The following is a 21,481-nucleotide window of genomic DNA, read 5'->3' as shown; positions in this document are numbered from 1 at the left end:
TTTGCCCCCAACTTACGTAAGCCTAGGTCCTCCCCAACCCCCCCCCCCCCCCTTTTCAGATATGTTGGATTTTCTCCCAGGGGGTAGAACGTCCAATTAAGATAATCCATTAACAACTAATTGTCTCCTCCTACACCACAGCTTGGGCAAACAGCACTGTGGAAAAGGGAGAAGCCAAGCCCATATATAAAAGCACAGGATATGCGAAGAGACCTTCACATGAGCCATCTTCTTCGGCCAGAACTTCCTGCGGCCAGTTTTCTTCCCTCATCAGCTTTCCTGTTCTAGGTTTCCTTGCACACTTTCTTCGATTTCTGTTCAGGGCTGCATTTGATTGAGCTCTGGCCACATTCTTCTGGGTAGAATCCCCTCACCTCTTGCAGATTTCTTCTTTAGATTTGTGTATGGAATTGTCCAGAATGAGTAGGCCCCTGGCACTGTTCTGTCTGGGTCTGGCTCTGCCACATGCACAGGCCCATATCTGGGCCTGGATGCTCTCTATTCCTTATAGTTCATCTGAAGAGGGCACCATGGAGCATCGAAACACAGCAGCCCCTGACAAAGCACCAGGATCCAAGGTGAGTTTATTAATACTCTAGCTCTGTTAATAATACTCCTTCTGTGTTTATTAATACATTATGCAAGAAACCAACTTCACATTCCTTTATTTGCATATTAAATTTACTTGAATTTACTTACTTGATCCTCCAGTTCCGATTTATGGTATTGTTAACATCTTCACTTATCTCACTGCATAGTTTGACCCCTTAATCTAAAGTCATGCATCACTATTTAATCAGCTTGAATAAGTGTATACTTTAAAAAGTATCTCCAGGAAACTGAACTGGTAACAGTCCACAGCCAGTGCCACCATTCTGCCTGCTACCCAGAGTTAACGTTGTCCAGATTTGAAATAAGGCAGTCAGTTTATCAAGTTAATGATGACTCAGATTACAATATCGTGTATATCTGCTCACACCTCTCACACTCTTAAGTTATAGTTTAGTTAAGTTGCTAATTACTGCAAGGGTTTGACCCAGTAAAAACAGTAAGAAAACAGTTTTCTTAGGAAACGGGTTTATAAACTTTTGTTTACTCAGATCAAGTTGCAAATTTGACCATCTCCATAATCAACAGCCAAGCAGAGGAGATAAACACTAAAAGTGTAAGACATTACACAGAATAAACAGTGCAGGATTAACTGTGGCCATTTGTCTGCCCCAGTGACTCCAGCAGGCAGTGCACCCTTGAGCTCTGTGTCACCAAAAATTAAGGGGGTGTGGCAGCCTGGAGATAATGCCAGTGAAATGGAATGTGCCACAGCTGACGTGGGCCTTGTCTTTCCTGAACCCAGATGGCATGTGCCCATAACGGCGCCTGTGCAGAGGGATTCTCCTGTGACCAGCACTTCGGGCTGTGTGTGCCCCTCAGGCAGCTTGGCCAGTACTGCCGGCAGGACGCCCAGTGTATACACGGCCTCAGCTGCATGTTTGGGAAGTGTCACCACAGGGCCCCCCAGGGACAGGAAGGTAAAGAGGCCTGTCGGAGCCCCTGCGGTGCTGGCATTCACTACCTCTGTAGAAGAGGGATGAGTTAAAAAATCAAACACCTTTGCATGGGAAAGTGTAACTCTTTTTAAAGATATTTAATACTTTATAACTTATATCTTATAGTCTTTACACTTTATTAGAGCAATACTGAGTTTATGATCAGACTTCCTTCAGGTGCCGGAACGTTTGATACTAAGCAAGTTGAGCAATTCATGTGTGGCCTGTCCGCCTGCAGGTGCCAGGTGCAGGGCAGAGAGGGACTGCAACCTCTCCATGTGCTGTGCGCGTCACCATGGCGAGCATGTCTGCAAGCGTCGCCTGGCAGAGGGAGAGCTCTGCTTCGTCCCCGATGGGGGCCTGGCCTTCAGCATCAACGAGATCTGCCCCTGTGAAGAGGGACTGCTGTGCCGCAGTGATGCCAGCCAACAGCACAGACAGTGAGTGACTCCATTACCTTACTACCTTGAGGAAAGAGACAGACCTTCAGGAACCATGTAGACCTCCATGGTCAATGTAGACCTTCATGATCATATCAGGGTTAAAATGCAAAATGTAGAACTTCATGTTTCATGTTAAATTGTAAAATGTAGGTCTTATTGGACCATAACTTTTGCATTTTAATGTTGGTATGATCATAAGGGTCTACAAACACTGAAATGCAAAATGTAGAATATAGCGTGTAATGAACATAAACAATTCAGAAGCATTCATACCTTCTTGACATTTACCTACAACGTCACATGATGAGTGTTTATGTCTGGCTTGTATCATCCATAAAGTATTTGTGTTTGACTATATTACTAACTTCTCCATGTTGTTTTAGGAAGAAGTTTGCATACCATCAAAACCCCACAAGATGGACATGCCAGCCATAAAAAGTTGCTTATTCTTTATTTTGTAAATAGGATGTACATTTGAAAATATCTCAGTAAAAATGGTAGCGTAAATTTTGTAAAGGTTATATTTGTCTATATGTCCCATGAGCAAGATGTATATACAGTTTTCATATTAAATTTGTAAATATGTAACATTTTTCATTTGCATATATATTTTGGTATAATCGTGACTGACTTCAGATTTTGTGCTTGTGGAAACTTCCAGAGCATAAGTTCCAGTTTATTGTAATAAACTATGTGGAAAAATATGGCAGGAAGCTTGTAATTTCCCAGTAACAATAAAAACATGGACAATAATTTCTGAAAATAAACACAAAAAGCTAGTAATGAATTACTATCACTTTGTTGGCTCTGCAATAGGTCTCCTTATTACTACATACCAGTGCTTATAATGGCACCACCTACACTGTACTGTTTTCACTTGTTTGTACATTAGTAAAGCTAAGGAAAATAATCTCTTTACATAAATCATTTTCTGTTCCTTCAAGTGTAATCAGTTCCATTTGAGTCCATTCACAGTTTATTAAAAGTACCAAAACATATTTATATTACAAAATTTCTTTCGTAATGCAACATATTGGGATTAAACAGAGATAAAACTAGGTACTTTTCTGCCATTGAGGTCTTAAAAATAATATATGTGTGTGTATGTATAAATGTGGGGTTAAGTACAGTAAGGAATAGGGCTGCAACGATTCATCGAGTAACTCGAATAACTCGATTACAAAAAATCCTTGATGCAAATTCTTTGCTTCGATGCTTCGTGTAATCCGCATGACTATGTACTACTTAGTGATCACAGTGTTTCACTCTTTCACTCTTTATTACTGTCGCACAGTGTGCTTACACTGCATTACGTGTAGCAGGTTTGATTTGATGGCGCAATGGAGGAAGACAGGGAAAAAAGGGAGGAAAGTCAAAGAAAAAGAAAAATGTCTAGAGTTTGGGACCATTTCAAACATAAGAAAAGTGAAAATACTGTACAGTGTGTCCATTGGAAAACCAAATTAGCTTACAACAATAGCATGTGGTAGAAAAATTTAGAATATAACAGAATAAAAGTCGGACCTCTCAGTTTGATGAGGTAAAGGAAATCTCTTTTATTTCAGCAACTCAGCAAAGCGCTCTCATCACACTCTGGCATTCGGTACCAAGATCTTTTAGAGCTCTCCGAGCAACCAGTTGATATACCATAACTCCCACTTCACAGTAAGGGTGTCTAAATCCTGATTGGTCACAACACACCAATGAACCAAGCTTAAATGTATAACAAACACAATTCTCGAATTCTATTGGTTCACCTTGGTGGCAAGGTAAAGTCCACCCATTCTGCTCAGTCTACCAGAACATGTCTCGACTGAGAGAGAGATAGAGAATACCGGTTCCATCAAATTGACAGGTCGGGTCAAAAGGTCACTGGGGAAAAGTTCACTTGGGGGGCGGGGCTTGGTTGTGGTGGTACGATGTGACGTCACGGGAGTTGGATTTATTTAATAATTTATTTAAAATTATTATTTATTATTTATAATTTTTAATTATTAATTATTACTTTAACTTATTATTTTAAATTATTTATGTATTATTTTAAATGATATTGAGGAGAGTGGTTATGAGTGTGTATTAATTTACTAAGTTATTATTTTAAGAATTATATATATATATTTATATTGAGGAGAGTGCTTACTAGTGTGAGGGGGGGTTTTTGGTCGGACGCCGCCGCCGGGGGCTGAGCGGGGGTGGGTTACCTGATGGAGCGTGAGCGTACGGTGTGTCTGGTGTTGCGGTACCGCGGTAAGGTCCCGGGCTTTGGAGAATCCGCAAAGGACTTAGAACGCTGTGTCTGTTGCGGTACTGCGGTAAGGTCCCCACGGCCTTGGATAATCCGCGGAGAGAGCGATGCCGGTGAGCTGAGAGCCGTGCTGCTGCGCGAGTCTGTGAGAAACTCTAAGAGACTGAGACTCTGGGAGAAAATGATAAAGTTGGAGCAAAGAATGAGAGGAGGCGGAGGGTCTGACGTGCAATAAAACCGCCCGCATAGTTTTCCTCCTTTGGTAAAGAAGGTAGTCCAATAAAAGCGCTTGGCGGTTTTATTGAACGTGTATGTGTTTTTTTCCTCACGCAAGAGTGTGTATTACATCAGCGTAGGTCAAGTGTATGGGGTCGCACTTTTGTTCACCCCCGCTAGGTGATCCGTGTGGCCCACACATCAAGTTGGGCACGTTGGCTCCCAGTAAAATTCTGCTTTTCATGTATGACCGTTATCTGCACAAGTACATATATGGGTTAAAAAGAGAAACGAGGCGACAAACATAAAAACCATCCGCAGATTTTTTTTTTTTTTTAATTATTAGGTCCAGCGGGGGTTTTCCTCTTTTGGTAAAGAAGGTATCATCATCGACCCCTAGACCCGCAAGTTTCATAATTGCCTTATCCTATGTGCAACGCTTGCATAGTTTTCCTCTTTTGGTAAAAGAAGGCATCATCGCCTTACCATGCGTGCCACGCCCCCCTCCCCCCACCAACAGTTGGAGAATACAGGGAGCTTTGCGCTGTAGTGGGAACACTAATTTTTTTTAAAATACAGACATGTCTGCCACTCCTGAAATGAAAGATTCAACCTCACCTTCTAAGACTCAGCAGGAGCAGGAGGCTGTTATGCGGCCTCCGGGGGCTCCCAGGAAGATTCGTGCAGCATTTAGACGGGTACCTATGATGCGACCGTCGGAAAACCCGAGGGCTACCTGAGAGCTGCCCAACGGGGATAAACTGGTCTGCCTCTTTGACAACGCTGCGGAGGAACTGCGCGTCTTTCAGGTCAGCGGAGACGGCCCAGACCCCATGAAAGACGACCCGTATCTGGTGACTTTTTCTGAAACGGAATGGGGAAACTTGAAGACTGTCGTTACCCTGGTGATGGAGGAGAGCACCGACCCCGACCCCGACTTTCAGGCGAACAGTGGTAGAATGGAGATGCACTATAGAGATGCTGCTAAACAACGTAGCACCTTTATGAAGTGGGAAGCGACCGGGGAGCTGGACAAGAGAATCCTGAATATATGGCAACGGCCTAAATGCGACTGTTTTGGGCTGAGAATACCGTTTGTGATTTGGATGCGGCTGATTGAAGAAAAGTCCGGTTACTTCCAAGCGCTGTTTAAGGAGAGTCGGGGGCGTAAGGAGATGCAAGAGTTGAAAAAACCTAAGCCGTAAGGATCAGCCCCCACCTCTCACCCCCTCACCCACCGTCGCTATATAAAATGTACTCCGTTACACCCCCTTTTCACAAACATCATGGCAGCTGCAAATTATAGCACCAAAGTGTTCTCCGATGACGACGAAAGCGGGGACAATGAGGCTCCAGCAGCAACACAGGCCGCTGATCCTGGGGACCTCCAACCAACACAAGCCTCTGATCCTGGGGAGCTCCCACCAACACAGGCCTCTGATCCTGGGGAGCTCCCTCCGACGCCTGAGATCTGCACGCTTCTCTCCAGACCCGCTCTATGCCGAGGAATGCTGAATTGTATAAAAGCCATGATAGTGGGGCTTTTACCCTCAGTCATCAGGAAACACCAGCAGAAAAACTGCTTCGGCTGCGAGGTCGAACATCCCAGCCAGAGGCAGCACCCTTGTCTGTTTCCTCCAGGCAGAAATTACTTTTACATACACTTTGACTCTGTGTTGCGTGACCTCTGGACCGACCGGCTGATACCCGCCTTGACCCACGTTCTATCGACCCTGGGCATCCAAGCGGCCGTCGGCAGGTTGGAGGGGGCAGTGGAAGCTATCCTGTACGATCTACGTGAAGCCCGCAACGGCATGCTGGAAATCAATCGACTGGAACGAGATCTGTTTGAACAGAACCCCGCGCTTAAGCAGATCCTGGAAGAAGAATTTCTGACTCGTTGGGAGGCCCTAGACTAAAACAAAAGCATCTTGTGATGGGGAACGGTATCGGCGGGCCCTTACGGCGGTTTATGTTAAATGTTTTTTTATAAAAAGTTAGTCCACTGTTGTTGCATGCTATTGATAAAAAAAGCGATTGTCGGGATAGGGATGATTATGCTTGTTGCTGCTTTCATAGAGTGTTAATTGAGATTGCTCAAGTCGGAGAAAATTATCAGCGTGGGGTGGATTTACTTACTCGGCTGATGGCAGAGGGAGAAGGGGAATCCCCTGAAAGTCTCATACGCGCCTGTCTATCTTGTATTCCCGACAATGAATTTGACTGTAATCACATTTTTGTATTTTATGCTTTAATCGTAGACGTAGTTGCCTTTAAATTTCATGATGAGCAGCCTTTCGATGTTAATCAGATGCTTTCTACTCTGCATACATGTATCGTTGAAAAAGCCACTATATCCACCTTACTGCATGTGACATCACTAATCTACCTCAACAACTGTCACAGGTGTAACTAATTGTATGCCTGCATTTTGAAAATGTATATCTTTCACGAATTGTATGCCTGCATTTTGAAAATGTATATCTTTCACAAATTGTATGCCTGCATTTTGAAAATGTATCTTTCACGAATTGTATGCCTGCATTTTGAAAATGTATCTTTCACGAATTGTACAACTGCATTTTGAAAAAAAATAAATATATATATCCTTCACTAATTGTATGGCATTGCAATAAAAAAAAATAAAATTTAAAAAAAACTTGAATACCGTTGTCTTTTGTAAAGAATCGACAAAAATGTTGAGCAGGGTGGCCGAGTGGTTAAGGCGTTGGACTTAAGATCCAATGGACGTATGTCCGCGTGGGTTCGATCCCCACCCCAGCTAAACTCTTTTGTAAAATATGGGTTAAATGCAGAAAAACACACACACACAATTTCATTGATGTTCACTCGGTCTGTCAAGAATGACAATAAAAAAAAAAAAAAAGCCCCCCTCCACAGAGAGCTATAAAACGCCGCATCCCCGCTCTCCTCCCACTCAGTCTGTGTGAAAAGCATGTCTGTTGCCAAGACTACAGCTCGCGTCTTGAGCCGTTCGTACTATGACCCCAGCCAGCCGGGGTCATATGGGGGCGTCTCCAGACTACAGAGAGCCCTTCGGCTAGCTACTGGAGAAAGAGTGGGTACTGATGACATCAGAGACTGGCTGTCTATGCAAGACAGTTATACTTTACATAAACCGGTTAAAAAGAATTTCCCCAGGAACAGAGTGTTTGTACCGAGAGCCATGTATCAGTGGCAGGCCGATTTATGCAACATGCAAGGCCTGGCCGAGTACAACGACGGGTTAAAATACCTCCTTACGGTGATTGATGTCTTCTCTAAAAGAGCATACGCGCGTCCTATAAGAAACAAGACTGGGGTAGCTGTAACCGAGGCCTTTGATTCTATTTTAACCGAGGGGGGCGTCCCCCTCAAGCTACAGGTAAGGAGTTTTTAAATCGGACTTTTCAGAAACTTTTAAAAACTCATAAAATCACCCATTTCACTACGGCTAGTGAACTTAAAGCTTCCGTCGTAGAGAGATTTAATCGAACGTTAAAAGAGAGGATGTACAGGTACTTTACGGCTAAAAACACTCGGCGATATGTGGACGTGTTGGACGATCTAATAAAGGGGTACAATCAGTCATTTCACAGCGCTATTAAAATGAAACCTTCCGAGGTCACGCCCAATAATGCTCATCTAGTATTTGATAATCTGTACGGTCCTCTGAAAAAACAAAGCACACGCCCACGTTTTAAGTTTAACATAGGGGACACTGTGAGAGTCTCCAAGCACAGTCAGATATTTGACAAAAAGTACGAGCAGACATTTACGGACAAGTACTTTGTCATATGCGAACGTGTACCCAGATCCCCGCCGGTGTATAAATTGAGGGACGTGCGCGGTGAAATACTCGAGGGGACATTCTACGAAGCGGAGCTGCAGAAAATCAAAATATCTCCGAGACGCACGTTCAAGGTCGAGAAGGTTATAGGCTCAAAGACCGACAAGAAGGGGAAAAAGTGGATCTTAGTACATTGGCAGGGTTGGCCCTCGAGGTTCGATTCGTGGATACCGCGGTCGGACTTGATACAGGTTTAATTTTTTAAAAGAAAAGAGGAAGAAAAAAAATGGAGGATCGCCCCTCTTTTTACCTCACGCTGCCGTGAAACTCTTGTCTCTCCATCTTCCCCGATAACCAGAGTTCCAATTACACTGTGATGTTATCGCGACCTATAGAGCTACGGGGGCCTTACGAGGTAGCGCTGGCTGAAATCATGTATTGTTACACGTGGCGAAATATCGCATACCCGGAAAATAGTTTTGAATTGCGGGATACGGAGGTGGAGGCAAAGAGAGAGGCCGATCCTTTAGTGGATCTGCCTTTCCTTTTTCCTCGGAAAATTAAAGTCGGCTATTATGAATCTGTGAAACAGATTGTGACAGAAATCAACGCTACGTTAAAAAAATTAGGTACCGAAGTTTCCTTCTAATACAGCGAGATTACGCGAAGGGTTAATATAACGGGAAACCAGAAATACAAGATCCAATTTAAACCTACTCTGGCCTACATGCTGGGCTTTGAGCCGGGTCAGTGGTAAAACCTAGGAGTAGGAGCTAGCTGGTCGACCTCACCCTACCCGGTCGACATTCACGCGGGATTCTACAATATGTACGTCTACTGTAACATCGTGGAACCGCAGCACGTGGGGGAATTTGTAGTCCCGCTTTTCAGAACCGTTAAAATAGACGGTGTGTTCGGCCACGTAGTCACTTTGCCGTTCCACAAGCTGCACTACGTACCTGTGAACAAGCAGAGCCTACAGAATTTGCATATTGAGATAAAGAACGATCAGAATACTCTGATTAATTTCTCCTACGGAAAAACGATCATCAAGCTACACTTTCGCCCCGTTTAAAAAAAAAAAGAAAACAATGGCGTACCACAATCCTCAGAGATTTATTACGTATTACACCAGTCAGGCGGGACATGGGCTCCCCGGTTTTGCGGGGAGCCCCGTGATGTACGGGCGTGGGTTGGGCTCCATGCTCAGTAGGGCTTTTAGATTTGTTTTACCCTTTTTTAAGCGTGGGGTCGATAAAGCGAAACCTCAATTGAAATCGGCGGTCAAAGGAATAGGTTCGGATCTCGCCAGCTCTGTAGTCAGTGGCCGTTTTACAAACACAGCTGACCCCAAGCAGGAAGGGTTGGGTCTGCTATTCCTGTCTCGGAGGAGGGGGAGTAGAACGAGAGCCCTTCAGGAAAGTCGTAAAAAAAAAAAAACCTGGCAGAGCCATCAGGATTCCCAAGTCTCGACCAGCTAAGAGAAACAAGAAACCCCCCGGGGACATATTTTAAGAGAGAGAGAGAAAACGCCGCATAATCAAGAATGGCTCTAGCTCACCACCTCTCGGCCGAATGCACCAAATCTGAATTGGATTTGTTTACGGCCCCTATGATGCAATTATCCATAGATCAGACCAATTATGTAGAAATCAATCCGTTTAAATTCCATTACCGATCAGGATGTTTTGGATTTCCTAATACCGGGGTCGGGCAATTTCTATCTGGACCACAACTCTACACTGCTATATCTAAGGCTCAGGATCGTTAGGGCCGATGGAGCCCCCCTGGTTGACGTCGACCCCTGTGGTATTATACAGTACCCGCTAAACTGCATATTCTCCCAGCTGGATGTGAGTCTGAACGACGTCCTGATCAGTTCTTCCTCGGCCACGCACCCCTATAGGTCATTCATAGAGACCCTGCTCAATTTTTCTACGGATACGCTAGAGAGTCAGTTTTCGGCAGGGCTCTGGTACAAAGACGTCGGAGTCGACTTGGATAGCGTGGACGTCTCCGCGCAGGGCCCTAACGTGGGGTTGCAGAAGCAAGCCGCCTTCTGTAGAAACTCTCGGGAATTCTCTCTGATGGGACCGATACACGCTGATATTTTTTTCAGCGAACGAATGCTGTTAAACAACGTGGATATACGCTTAAAGTTTGTAAAGGCTAAAAGCGACTTTAGTCTCATGTGTAGAAATGACACCGATTATGAGCTGAAAATACTGAGGGCCAGCCTGTTTGTGAAAAAAGTGGAGGTCTCCCCGGCGGTGTCACTGGGTCACTCGGCCGCTCTCATGAAAGCAAACGCCCTGTACCCTATAAGCAGGGTAGTCGTTAAAAATTATACGCTCCCCGTACAATCGCGGGTCTGCCCGCAGGACAACCTCTTCCTGGGCAACTTACCGCGCTACATCGTTTTGGGGATTGTGGACCACGCCGCGTTTGTGGGCACGCGAAACAGAAACCCGTTCAGGTTTCAGCATTGTGACCTGGAATTTCTGAGCCTCTCCGTCAACGGCCGTCACATACCCAGCAAACCGTTCCAGCCCGATTTTAACGCGAGGCAGTCGGTCAGAGAGTTTTACAACCTTTTCCTGGCTACAAACAGGCATTTAAGGGATTCGCCCTCAGGCATTAACCGTGAGGATTTTGAAAACAGATACTCGCTATTTGCTCTCAATCTCTCCCGAGACGACGAGCTGGACGACGGTGCCCTGTCACCCGTCGTCAGCGGCACGTGCCGTCTGGATTTAAGGTTCAGAGCCCCGCTACCTCGAACCATGAGTCTCATCGTCTACGCCTGCTTCGACAGCGTGATTGAAGTAAACGCCAAGAGACAGGTTTTAGTGGACTTTTAATCGTCGTCACCATCATGAACACTCACCAGCTGGAATGCCTTTTACGCTCCCTGGTGGGGGAAGCTTTTGGAGGCGTGTGGCCTAGCGATTTATTACCCACCAGGATAGAGATTCATGCAGGATTCATGCGCTTCTTGGGGAGGCACGCTACCGAAATAAGGTATAACACGCGTCAAGTTCAATACGACTTTTCTTCCACGTGCGGGGCCCACGTCACCTTTTTCTTCTACCACCGTTTCAAGGGACTTTCATTTCAAGAGACTATGATGTTGTACTCTGACGACTTGAGGAAAAACGATGCTCTAGTATCCGAGTTTATCAAGAAATATTACAAGTGTATTAGCCGTGTTAACGTCAATAAACTTTCAAAGCCGCAAAATGTATGTTCCTTAAAACTATTTAAAGATTGTTATGGTTGTTAGATTAATGTTGGGGTAATAATAAAATAAAAAAATAATTATGGTTGTTAGACTAATGTTGGGGTAAAAAAAAAATTGTTATGTTAGATTAATGTTGGGGTAAAAAAAAAAAAAAAATGTTTGATTAATGTTGGGGAAAAAATAAAAACGTGACACCTTTTATTCAATAAATTTATCATTTTATTAACCAGCGCGTTACAGGCGTTTTAATTTTTTCCCCACACATATATAAAACACTTAATCGCTGTAATCAATCCACGGAGCATAAGGAGTACCCTTTATAGGCCATAAACGATATTCGGGGGAGGAATCGCGCGGCGTGTGAGGGGTTCCCGCGAGCGGAGGTGGTGAGTCGTCCGCAATACGTTTTCTACGTCTCCCGAGCTAGAAAGGGGAGGACGGTGGCGGGGGACCCCTTCCGCCGTAATCTTTAAGATGGCTTAGGGCTTTCCTAGCTTGGATGTTACCCACGCTCGTGAGGGGTATGTTTAATTCGGATATCACGTTTAAAAAGGGTTCCCAGCCTTTAGGATATTCGACGGTCTGGGATTTAGGCTGCGATAAAGTTTTCATCAAATCTAAAATATGGGAACCTTTAATGGGTCTATCTCTGATGATGAGTTCACCCGACTGAGGCCAACGTACCGCCCCGTCGGAATCCAGCAGTTCCTGCATGATGTACCCCACGTTCTTTCTAGCCCTGGGCGCCACTTGCTGGACAACTTCCTGTACAGATTTGTCCCTAGTCGCGCCGCCGCTGTCAGGCCGTCTCCCCTCCTCCTCCTCCTCCTCCTCGTCCATTTTTTCTTTCCGCTCGGTAAGGACAATTTCTCGCCCCTGATTTTCCTCTTTTCGGACTAGATTCAGATACCTCTGTAGCAATTGATTGTATCTCTTTACTTTTTCATGCAAATTCATACCCGGCTGATTTATTAAACCGTGCATCTGGTTTTCAAGTTCGCCCTGGGCCGATTCGCCGATGGTATGCGGGGTCACCCTCTGGGTCAGCGTACGGAGTTGTTGGGGGTTCAGCATAAACATTTTTTTCACGTCGCTCATGGTGGAAATAGCTAATTAGCCGTCTTACCGGCAAACAGGCTTGTGATGAATGGCAGAGCCACTGATAAGAGCGGCAATAAGAATCCTCCTCTTTGAAGCACTGCCTTGCGTTTCCTAGCGACGCTGTTTTTCTTTCAGGCGAAAAGTTTAATCAGTCTTTTCTGTTTCTTCAGCTTTTTAAATTGAGCTACGGTTGAAGGTATACGGCCTCTTATGAGATTGAGACAGATTTCGGAGAGAGCCAAAATTATGTCATTAGATGGGTCAGCCGTAAGAATCTTTTTACGTTTCATCCCCCTCGTCCTCTGTAAAACTTTAAGGGTCGGCAGGTGTTTCCTGAGATGTTCGGACATAGCTTAGTAGTAGTGATAAATCAATGGCTCGCCGGTAGAAAGACGACGGGTAGAGACCCCGGTAATAATCCGGTCCTGAGTCGGAACTCTTCTGGGCATGTGGCTCTCAAATCGACCAATAAAAAACCGTGCGGTGGCCCTGTGGCCTCTTGATAAGCGTCGAGAAAAAACTTTTTCTGCCAAGGAAACATTTGCTGAGCTAAAACTTTGATTTGCATTCTGTCTCGCACATTCTTAAACAGACAATAATAAGTAGTATTTAGGGCTATAGTCCTGCTGTACTTGCCCTGGTGAAATACGTTCTGCACCAGGTAGATGACTGAGATTTGACGGTGATGTCTGAACCTCGTGAAAGCTTCTGCCATGAGTTTGTTTTCGGACGCGCTGTCCATCAAATCATCGATGATTATCAAGGAGCCTGAGGGGAAGCGTTCCTCGTCCTCCCAGCTTTTAGGAAGCCCTTGTATAAATTCAATTTCGGTGATCCGAACGCGCAGTTCATCATAAAGCGGCTGATGGGAAGCGAAACACCACACAAATTTTTTTACGGGGGCCCCTATGAAACAGTGACTCTGATTTAAAAGCATTTCTTTAGTGAAATAGGTTTTCCCCGAAGAACTCGCCCCTGCGATTATAGCCGTAAACGGCAATTCTAAACGGTGATCAAAGTCGACCTCTCTCACGCCGCTACCCATCATCTTGCAAAAAAAAAAACACTGATGAAACGGGAAATACTGCCCTAATCTTTTAAATCTTTCCGCGCGCACACACACACACACACACACACACACACACACACACACGTGCAAACTGGTGCTGCAGGGGTGTCAGCTTTCACAGACACAGAGTGCGTGGGTAAACGTTTTTTATAAAAACTCTTGTGATAAATGTACAAAACATTTCAGTACACAAGTCTGAAAAATAAAACACACAAGTTACATTTTAAAACAAATGAACATCTTACTTTGATTTAAAAAAACTTTTCATTTTAAAAAACATCTTACTATGAACATTTGTACATCTTTGATTTTTAAAAACATCTTTGGAAAAACTTTTCATTTTAAAAAACATCTTACTATGAACATTTTTCATTTTAAAACATTTGTACATCTTTGATTTTAAAAAACATCTTTGGAAAAAACTTTTAAAAGACGCGCAGTTTTACATTTCAGTAACCAAAAGGCAGAGTTTCCCCGCTAGTCAGCAATCTGCGTTTGTCGTAGACGACCCTGACCTTTTTATCTAGAGGCCTATTAAACAGGCGAAAACTTTTCATGTCGCGTTCGATTTTGTTGTAGTGCGTCATTATAGTGGGGTTATTCCTACAGCCTCCGATGTAGTTTTCAATCAATCCGATCATACTGTCAAAGTTTACCTTTTGACAGGTTTCGTAATTTAGAGTTATACCCTTACATTTCATTTGTGTTTTCCCGTTGTTGAGTCGGTAACAGTAACTTTTTGGTCCCAGCGCACCCCAAGAAACAATGTATTCGTCGGGGGCTAATTCGGACGTCAGCTCGCCCAGGTAATTGCCTAAGGTCGGTTCATATTCACCAGGCCTGCTTATGTACACGATGCTGTCAGTGTCGTGATACAGCACCCTCCGCCCCAATTTTTCAAGTTCTTTGTAAAGCGTCAACCGGCCCCACGCGGTAGTTTGACACGCTATGAATATGTTAGTCTTTCCCGGCGGCACTTTGTAGGAAGACTTGTAACGCCAGCGGATGAGGGTGACCTCGTCGTTGACAAACGCGAAGCTGGAAATCTCGTACAGGTCCGAGCAGAAAAAATTTAAAAACTCCCCCGGGTCAGACACTATACATGTCTGGAGCATGTTGCTCCTCTGCGCCAGTTTACCCCACAGGGAGTTAAGCAGAAGTTTGGACACCTGCCTCTTCCCCTCGTTAGACACTATCTTATCGGGCTCCAATTCGATCCCCTCACGCTCGAGACAGTTGTTTATATACTCCCTGCGACCCTTGTCATCGGTCGCGTCGTCGGGATAGCCCGAAGCCTGCTGCTTCACTTTGAGAAAGGTTTTAATGTAATCTCTAAACAGCTCACCGCTGGTCTGGGGAAAATGCCACACTTCGTGCACCTTCACGACCGAATAGCCCCTGTCTAAAGCCAGATTGAGCTCTGCTGAGATCCAGACGCCTGTCAGCTCCCGCTCTGCGTCGGAATGCCCGCACGCCCCCTCCTGTCTGTTCTCGATCGCGCACGTCCTGCAGAGGGTAAACACGAGTTTCCCATTTGACAGTCTGCTGGGTAGGACGGGGAAAAACAGCTCGCGCGGGGTGTTCACCGTCGCTTTGATCAGGCCAAAGTATTCATTCAGAGGCTTAAAATTTGAATGAATGATTTCCGGGTGCCCCACGGGGAATTCACATTTAGCCAGAGTGTACGGGTACAGCGATGTGAAATCCACGTAGTGGACGCACTCTTGCCCCGTGACGTCGTAACGCAGGCGAATCGCCGACGTCCGACCCCCAAACAGCTCTTCTCGTGGCCTTAGGGGCTCCGGGGGCTCAAAGTCTGACAGGAAACGCTGTACCTGTGGGTCGTGAGTTTTAGCGTGAGCCCATTCGTGTTCCCAGATGGATTCCACGTTCATATTAAACTCTTGGTGCAACGCCTGGAGTTTTTCCCTTGTTTTAACGTACAGGGCACCGAAGCTCTCACGGGTCAGGGGGCAGATATCGTGTTCGTTGTTGCAGGTAGGACAGCCGTGAAACTGACAGCCTAGAAACTCGAAAGACCATTTCTCTCCCTCTATCTTGCCGTATCCGTCTAGGTGAAAGCGCCCCACACGCACTTCACCCCCGCGCAGCGCGTGTCGAATTTCGATGCCGCGCGTGCGCCCTATGAATTCCAGCCACTGGATGGACACGTTCGAATAACTTTTGTATTGCCTCCTGTAATCCCATACATCCGGGATCGCGATCGTATCTCTGGGGAGGAAATTTGTCCTGTAAACCATCAACGCGGCCGAAGCGATGGTGGCCGCTGAGAAGGGATCACAACCCGTGAGCGTTTTAAACTCCCGCAGGAAGCGCAAGCAGCCCTCTCTCAGAATCTCCACGTCGTTTTTACAGTAAGCGATCATCTCTTTGTGAAAATTAAAGGTCTGGTGCTTTACACCGTCGTACCATTGATAAAACTTGTCGCGTTCTTTGGTGGGCATTTGATCGGGGCCAAATTGATCGGGAGGTGGGTAGGGCCCCACGAAACTAAAGTTTTCCATGTCTGTGAAATGATGCGGAAAATAGCCTTTTCGCATCTGAGTCGAGCATCCCATCGCATCGGGGATTTTTCTCAATGGCATGCTTAGAAAGGAGTGACTGTCGATGTACCTTTGCTCAAACACGCTGTCCAGGATGAGGATGATTTTATTACCCTGCGATACCACACGTGGTTCCACGCCTTCCTTCACCATCGCGTTCAGTATGATGTAATTATCGAATGCCTTTCCGTAGTGACTAATGAAACAGACGCCTCTATAGAAGGGCGCCCTGAAATGTCTGAGAAACTGTAGCGCGCAGTCGGGCCCCTCGGCGGTCATTGTCTCGTTCTGATCGGAGATGGCACACACGTAAACCGGGATATGGGTACCTGACCTCTGAGATGTTTCAAAAAACACATATTCGGGGGGCTTTTTACTCCCCTCACCCCCTTTTGGAGGCCCGTTCCCCTCTGTTAGGCTTCTCTCGGGTGGATTTAGATAGCAGAGATGTGGGGTGGATATGTCTGATTCGGCTGTGTGGAGTTTAGCGTCGCAGATATTACATTTTACTGCTGTACACGAGTGCGGTTTTGGGTTCTGGGGACTGAGGTAGTATCTGAGCCCGCAAGCTTTGCATCTTCTGAACTTGTCACAGGGGCTAGCAAGCTCCCCCCTAACTGGGCAGACCCTCGGCGTACGGTGACGCTCAAAGCACGTGTCATTCGAGCATCTGAAATTACAGCGCTCACACAGTATCGGCGATGTGCTTCCACCTTCTCTGCAATTAGTCTGACAGACGCTACAGAATTTTTCGCACCGATGAGATTGAGGCGAATTGTACCCTTTGAAACAGCTCGTGCAAACGTAGCCCACCCCTAAGAACCCCTTTACGCTTTTAATGCCGTAAAAATGCTGATTGTGTAAAAAGAAATACACCAGCCGTCTACCGTCGGTAGGTGTGGGTGTCTGGTAAATTTGGATATTGTTTGAATAAGGTTGTTGATAATACACCACTGCTTTGCAATCAATGATTTTCTCGAAATTGATAATGTCATTCAAAGCGACTGTGTGGTCTGGGTTGAATCCCGCTTTCTCCTGTAACTCCAGGCCGAGCTTTTCACCCTCGGCGTCAGTGAAGTTTTCCTGCAGCAGATGCGCCAAGTTTATGGCGAAACACGCGTTAGTGTTGTTATTAATGATAAACATGTGTCTGGCTTTTTTAGAAATTATTTCTGAAGCTAACATGGTCTGTAGTTTACGTTTGTTTCCAACGCCCCCGCCGCGTGGGATATTTATTACGTCTACGATTACTTCTAGGTTCTAAAATCTCTTGATTAGACTGCACCAGGCGATCCAGCAGTTGCTGCAAGTCTGTCAGCTCCCCCTCCCCATACCGTACAATTTGCGACAGCTCGTCGTTTAAAAAGTCAGCGCGCAGGGTGACCTGTATATAAGCTCCCCATGCGGCGTAAGGTATCGCCTCATTCACAATATTTTGAAACCCCTCGATTACATTTTCATAGTACTCGCGGAAATTGCCTTCGTTTCTAGGATGCGGGATATTTAGAATTCGCCTAATCTGTACGTTATTGAATCTGCGCCGATGAACGACCCCGTCAGGCTGGGGATCTACGTCACCGACCCCGTCAGGCTGGGGATCCACGTCACCGACCCCGTCAGGCTGGGGGTCCACGTCACCGACCCCGTCAGGCTGGGGATCCACGTCACCGACCCCGTCAGGCTGGGGATCCACGTCACCGACCCCGTCAGGCTGGGGATCCACGTCACCGACAGCACCGCCACCTTCCTGTTCAACATTTTCAAATTGTCCCAGCCCCAATTCATTTTCAATCTCCTCAGAATCGAGAAGAAATTCCGCGTCTGACAAGGCCTCCCACAATTCAGAATCCGGGGGTGACCATACGACCTGGTCGATGGGGGGGAGCCCCGCTTCTGTTTCAGAGCCCCTTTCATTTAACATACTTCTCAATGTCTCTAGGGATGGAAGAAAACAGGGCTCTTGGGCCACTGTTTCATCAGACGCCGCGGGTGGCGAGTCGTGTTGAGCAGAGTAATCCTCATCATTTTCATTATTAGCATTGTTGATAATGTCTATTTCATTTAATAAGGCTTCGGGTATAGCCGGTGGTGGTGATGCTCCGTCCATACCTGCTGATTCAGGTCTCTTGTAGATTTTCGGTCAGCGCAGTCTCTCTTGTACATAGAAAAAAAGAGAAAACCTATTATTAGAATGTTATTTTTTAATTGAATAGCCTTTATATCACACGAATAAAAGAAATAATATACTCACCAGGTAAGGCCTCGATGAAACTTGTGGCTCTTTGGCTGGCACGTAGGGTAAGGTATTGAGCGCCTCTAGGGCTCGATGGTGATAAAACCGCTTGGCGGTTTTCTTGGACTACCTTCTTTTACCTAAAGAGGAAAACTATGCAAGCGTTGCACATAGGGTAAGACAATTATGAAACTTGCGGCTCTAGGGGTCGATGATGATACCTTCTTTACCAAAAGAGGAAAACCCCCGCTGGACCTAATAATTAAAAAAAATCTGCGGATGGTTTTTATGTTCGTCGCCTCGTTTCTCTTTTTAACCCATATATGTACTTGTGCAGATAACGGTCATACATGAAAGGCGGAATTTTACTGGGAGCCAACGTGCCCAACTTGATGTGTGGGCCACGCGGATCACCTAGCGGGGGTGAACAAAAGTGCGGCCCCATACACTTGACCTACGCTGATGTAATACACACTCTTGCGTGAGGAAAAAAACACATACACGTTCAATAAAACCGCCAAGCGCTTTTATTGGACTACCTTCTTTACCAAAGGAGGAAAACTATGCGGGCGGTTTTATTGCACGTCAGACCCTCCGCCTCCTCTCATTCTTTGCTCCAACTTTATCATTTTCTCCCAGAGTCTCAGTCTCTCAGAGTTTCTCACAGACTCGCGCAGCAGCACGGCTCTCAGCTCACCGGCATCGCTCTCTCCGTGGATTATCCAAGGCCGTGGGGACCTTACCGCAGTACCGCAACAGACACAGCGTTCTAAGTCCTTTGCGGATTCTCCAAAGCCTGGGACCTTACCGCGGTACCGCAACACCAGACACACCGTACGCTCACGCTCCATCAGGTAACCCACCCCCCGCTCAGCCCCCGGCGGCGGCGTCCGACCAAAAACCCCCCCTCACACTAGTAAGCACTCTCCTCAATATAAAAATATATATATATAATTTTTTAAATAATAACTTAAATAATAAAAGTAAATTAATACACACTCATAACCACTCTCCTCAATATCATTTAAAATAATACATAAATAATTAAAAATAATAATAAGTTAAAATAATAAGTTAAAATAATAATAATTTAAAATAATAATAAAAAATAATAATAAATAATAATAATAAATAATTAAATAAATTATTAAATAAATCCAACTCCCGTGACGTCACATCGTACCACCACAACCAAGCCCCACCCACAAGTGACCTTTTGACCCGACCTGTCAATTTGATGGAACCGGTATTCTCTATCTCTCTCTCGACTGCTAGGCTCCTACTGGAGATATGAATATAGATATTGATTACATGACATTGAATCACTGTAAATACTCAGTTGTCCTTTGATTAATGATTAACGTATTGACGTATTGTCATTGAATCACTGCCAATACATGGTTAACATATGATTAGTATGATTAACAATTACTTATACATTTGCACTACCGCATAGCTTGCTATATATTGTTCGCCACAACTATTCTATAAAGCTATAACTCGCTGTGCACCAGTTGGGGCAGCTTCGAATCTCTCCCTGCAAGTGGTTTCTCCCCCCCCCTTTGTTCCGCTGTCTGCCTCTCCAAGGCCCGAGCTTTCCTCAGGGTCTGCAGAACTTACTGCAGGCAGCTATCTCAAAGCGAGGTCACACAGTATTCAAAACAATCTCTTCTTGCCTAAGGCCTAAAGACACACACAGACCCAATATGCCTACCTCCCGGGCCTACCGATGTCCAATTTTAATTCCACAAGCACAACATCAATGAATCAACATCTCAACAGAAAGCATCCAGTATATGCATCTAGTCCACAGAGCAGAACCAGTGCAAGGTAAACGCGAGCGCTTCACTCGCATTTGCGGCTAAAATAGGCCTGCGATAGAAACGTATTTATGGGCATGTGTGAGAAAAAAAGCATAACAAGACTCAACCCAAGCAGCCCATAATTTTGCCTCAAAGAAACACTGATAACACAACAGCAGTGAAAATGATGCTGTCGTAGTTTAACATGTAGCTATGTTACATATCACCGCGTCCAGGTAGCCTGCTAACGAGGTTGGGTCTTGCCTATGAATGTCTCCGAGAAAGCGCGCTTTCTATTAGTTGTTTGAGGCCAATTTCCCAGGGAACCCCTGCTATAGCGTAGAGGAAATGCCTGTCTACAACATGGTTTTCGCATTTTTCACATCTGTCAACAATTTCTATTGTTCTCTCGAATGGTGTTTATGAGACTATCCTAAGGTACGTTGACATTTTATACTATGTTTAAACTATACACTGACAGTGAAGTTTCATGAAAAATACATGTCCAGAAGGTACTTTTTTAGGAACCGAAAGGACTGGTGGTCCGATCAGCGAATCCATCATGGCAGACGAAAATCCTAGAAAAAGGCCAACCATCAAGGCAGAAATAAAGCACCCCAAGGACATTTAATATTAGTTTAATCGCAACATTATTTACCTCACCCAGAATCATAATTTCTCGATTAAATTTCTAAAATTTAATTTCTTTCCACTCTTTAAAGGTTAATGAGTACTTTTCAAGCTTTAATTATTCTCTTTTCCAGCTTAGAAATGAGATATAACACTTACATTAACAAAGAAGCATGGAATTCCATGGATATAGAGTAGTATCCTTGTGTGGTAGCCATCCACTCAATGCCTCATCAACCTTGAAGATTCTCTCAAATCATACTGTCATTAGAAAGGAAGGGGTTAATTTGGGTTAATGTGAAAATACTCTAATTATCTTGTCCTATTCATAAGCTTCCCAAATGGTACCTCAGTTGTGCAATTTGGATAAAAATTAAGCAAGTTACAGCATTTTGAAGTGAAGTGTCCAAGAATCAGATCACAAAGTCAAGTACTAGTTCCTATTGTTTTTCAATTACCGAATCAATGGCTATTTTTCACAAATTAAAAATTAATAAAATCATTAATATTTGATTTTTTTTTGTAACATAGCTATAACATGGAGCTGGAGCCTGTCTATACACTAATAGCAAAGAGACGGTTCCATTACAGAGATGGTGA

The 21,481-nt window shown here is 45.0% G+C and overlaps 1 protein-coding gene and 1 non-coding gene across 2 annotated transcripts; both read left to right on the top strand.

Annotated features, from left to right (window-relative positions):
- The first annotated feature begins 530 nt into the window (after positions 1-530).
- On the top strand, positions 531-1,991 carry LOC125724107 (dickkopf-related protein 3-like). Its single transcript, XM_049001045.1, has 3 exons — positions 531-578; positions 1,355-1,529; positions 1,786-1,991. The coding sequence occupies exons 1-3, from the start codon at positions 531-533 to the stop codon at positions 1,989-1,991; spliced, it is 429 nt and encodes a 142-aa protein (XP_048857002.1).
- A 5,162-nt stretch (positions 1,992-7,153) lies between these two features.
- trnal-uaa (transfer RNA leucine (anticodon UAA)) lies at positions 7,154-7,236 on the top strand. Its single transcript has one exon. It is a non-coding gene; the product is annotated as a tRNA-Leu (tRNA).
- The last annotated feature ends 14,245 nt before the right edge of the window (positions 7,237-21,481 follow it).

The sequence above is a fragment of the Brienomyrus brachyistius genome, unplaced genomic scaffold (genome assembly GCF_023856365.1).
Source record: "Brienomyrus brachyistius isolate T26 unplaced genomic scaffold, BBRACH_0.4 scaffold55, whole genome shotgun sequence".
NCBI lineage: Eukaryota > Metazoa > Chordata > Actinopteri > Osteoglossiformes > Mormyridae > Brienomyrus > Brienomyrus brachyistius.
The sequence above is the reverse complement of the archived record's forward strand: the minus strand, read 5'-3'. Positions and strand labels throughout refer to the sequence as shown.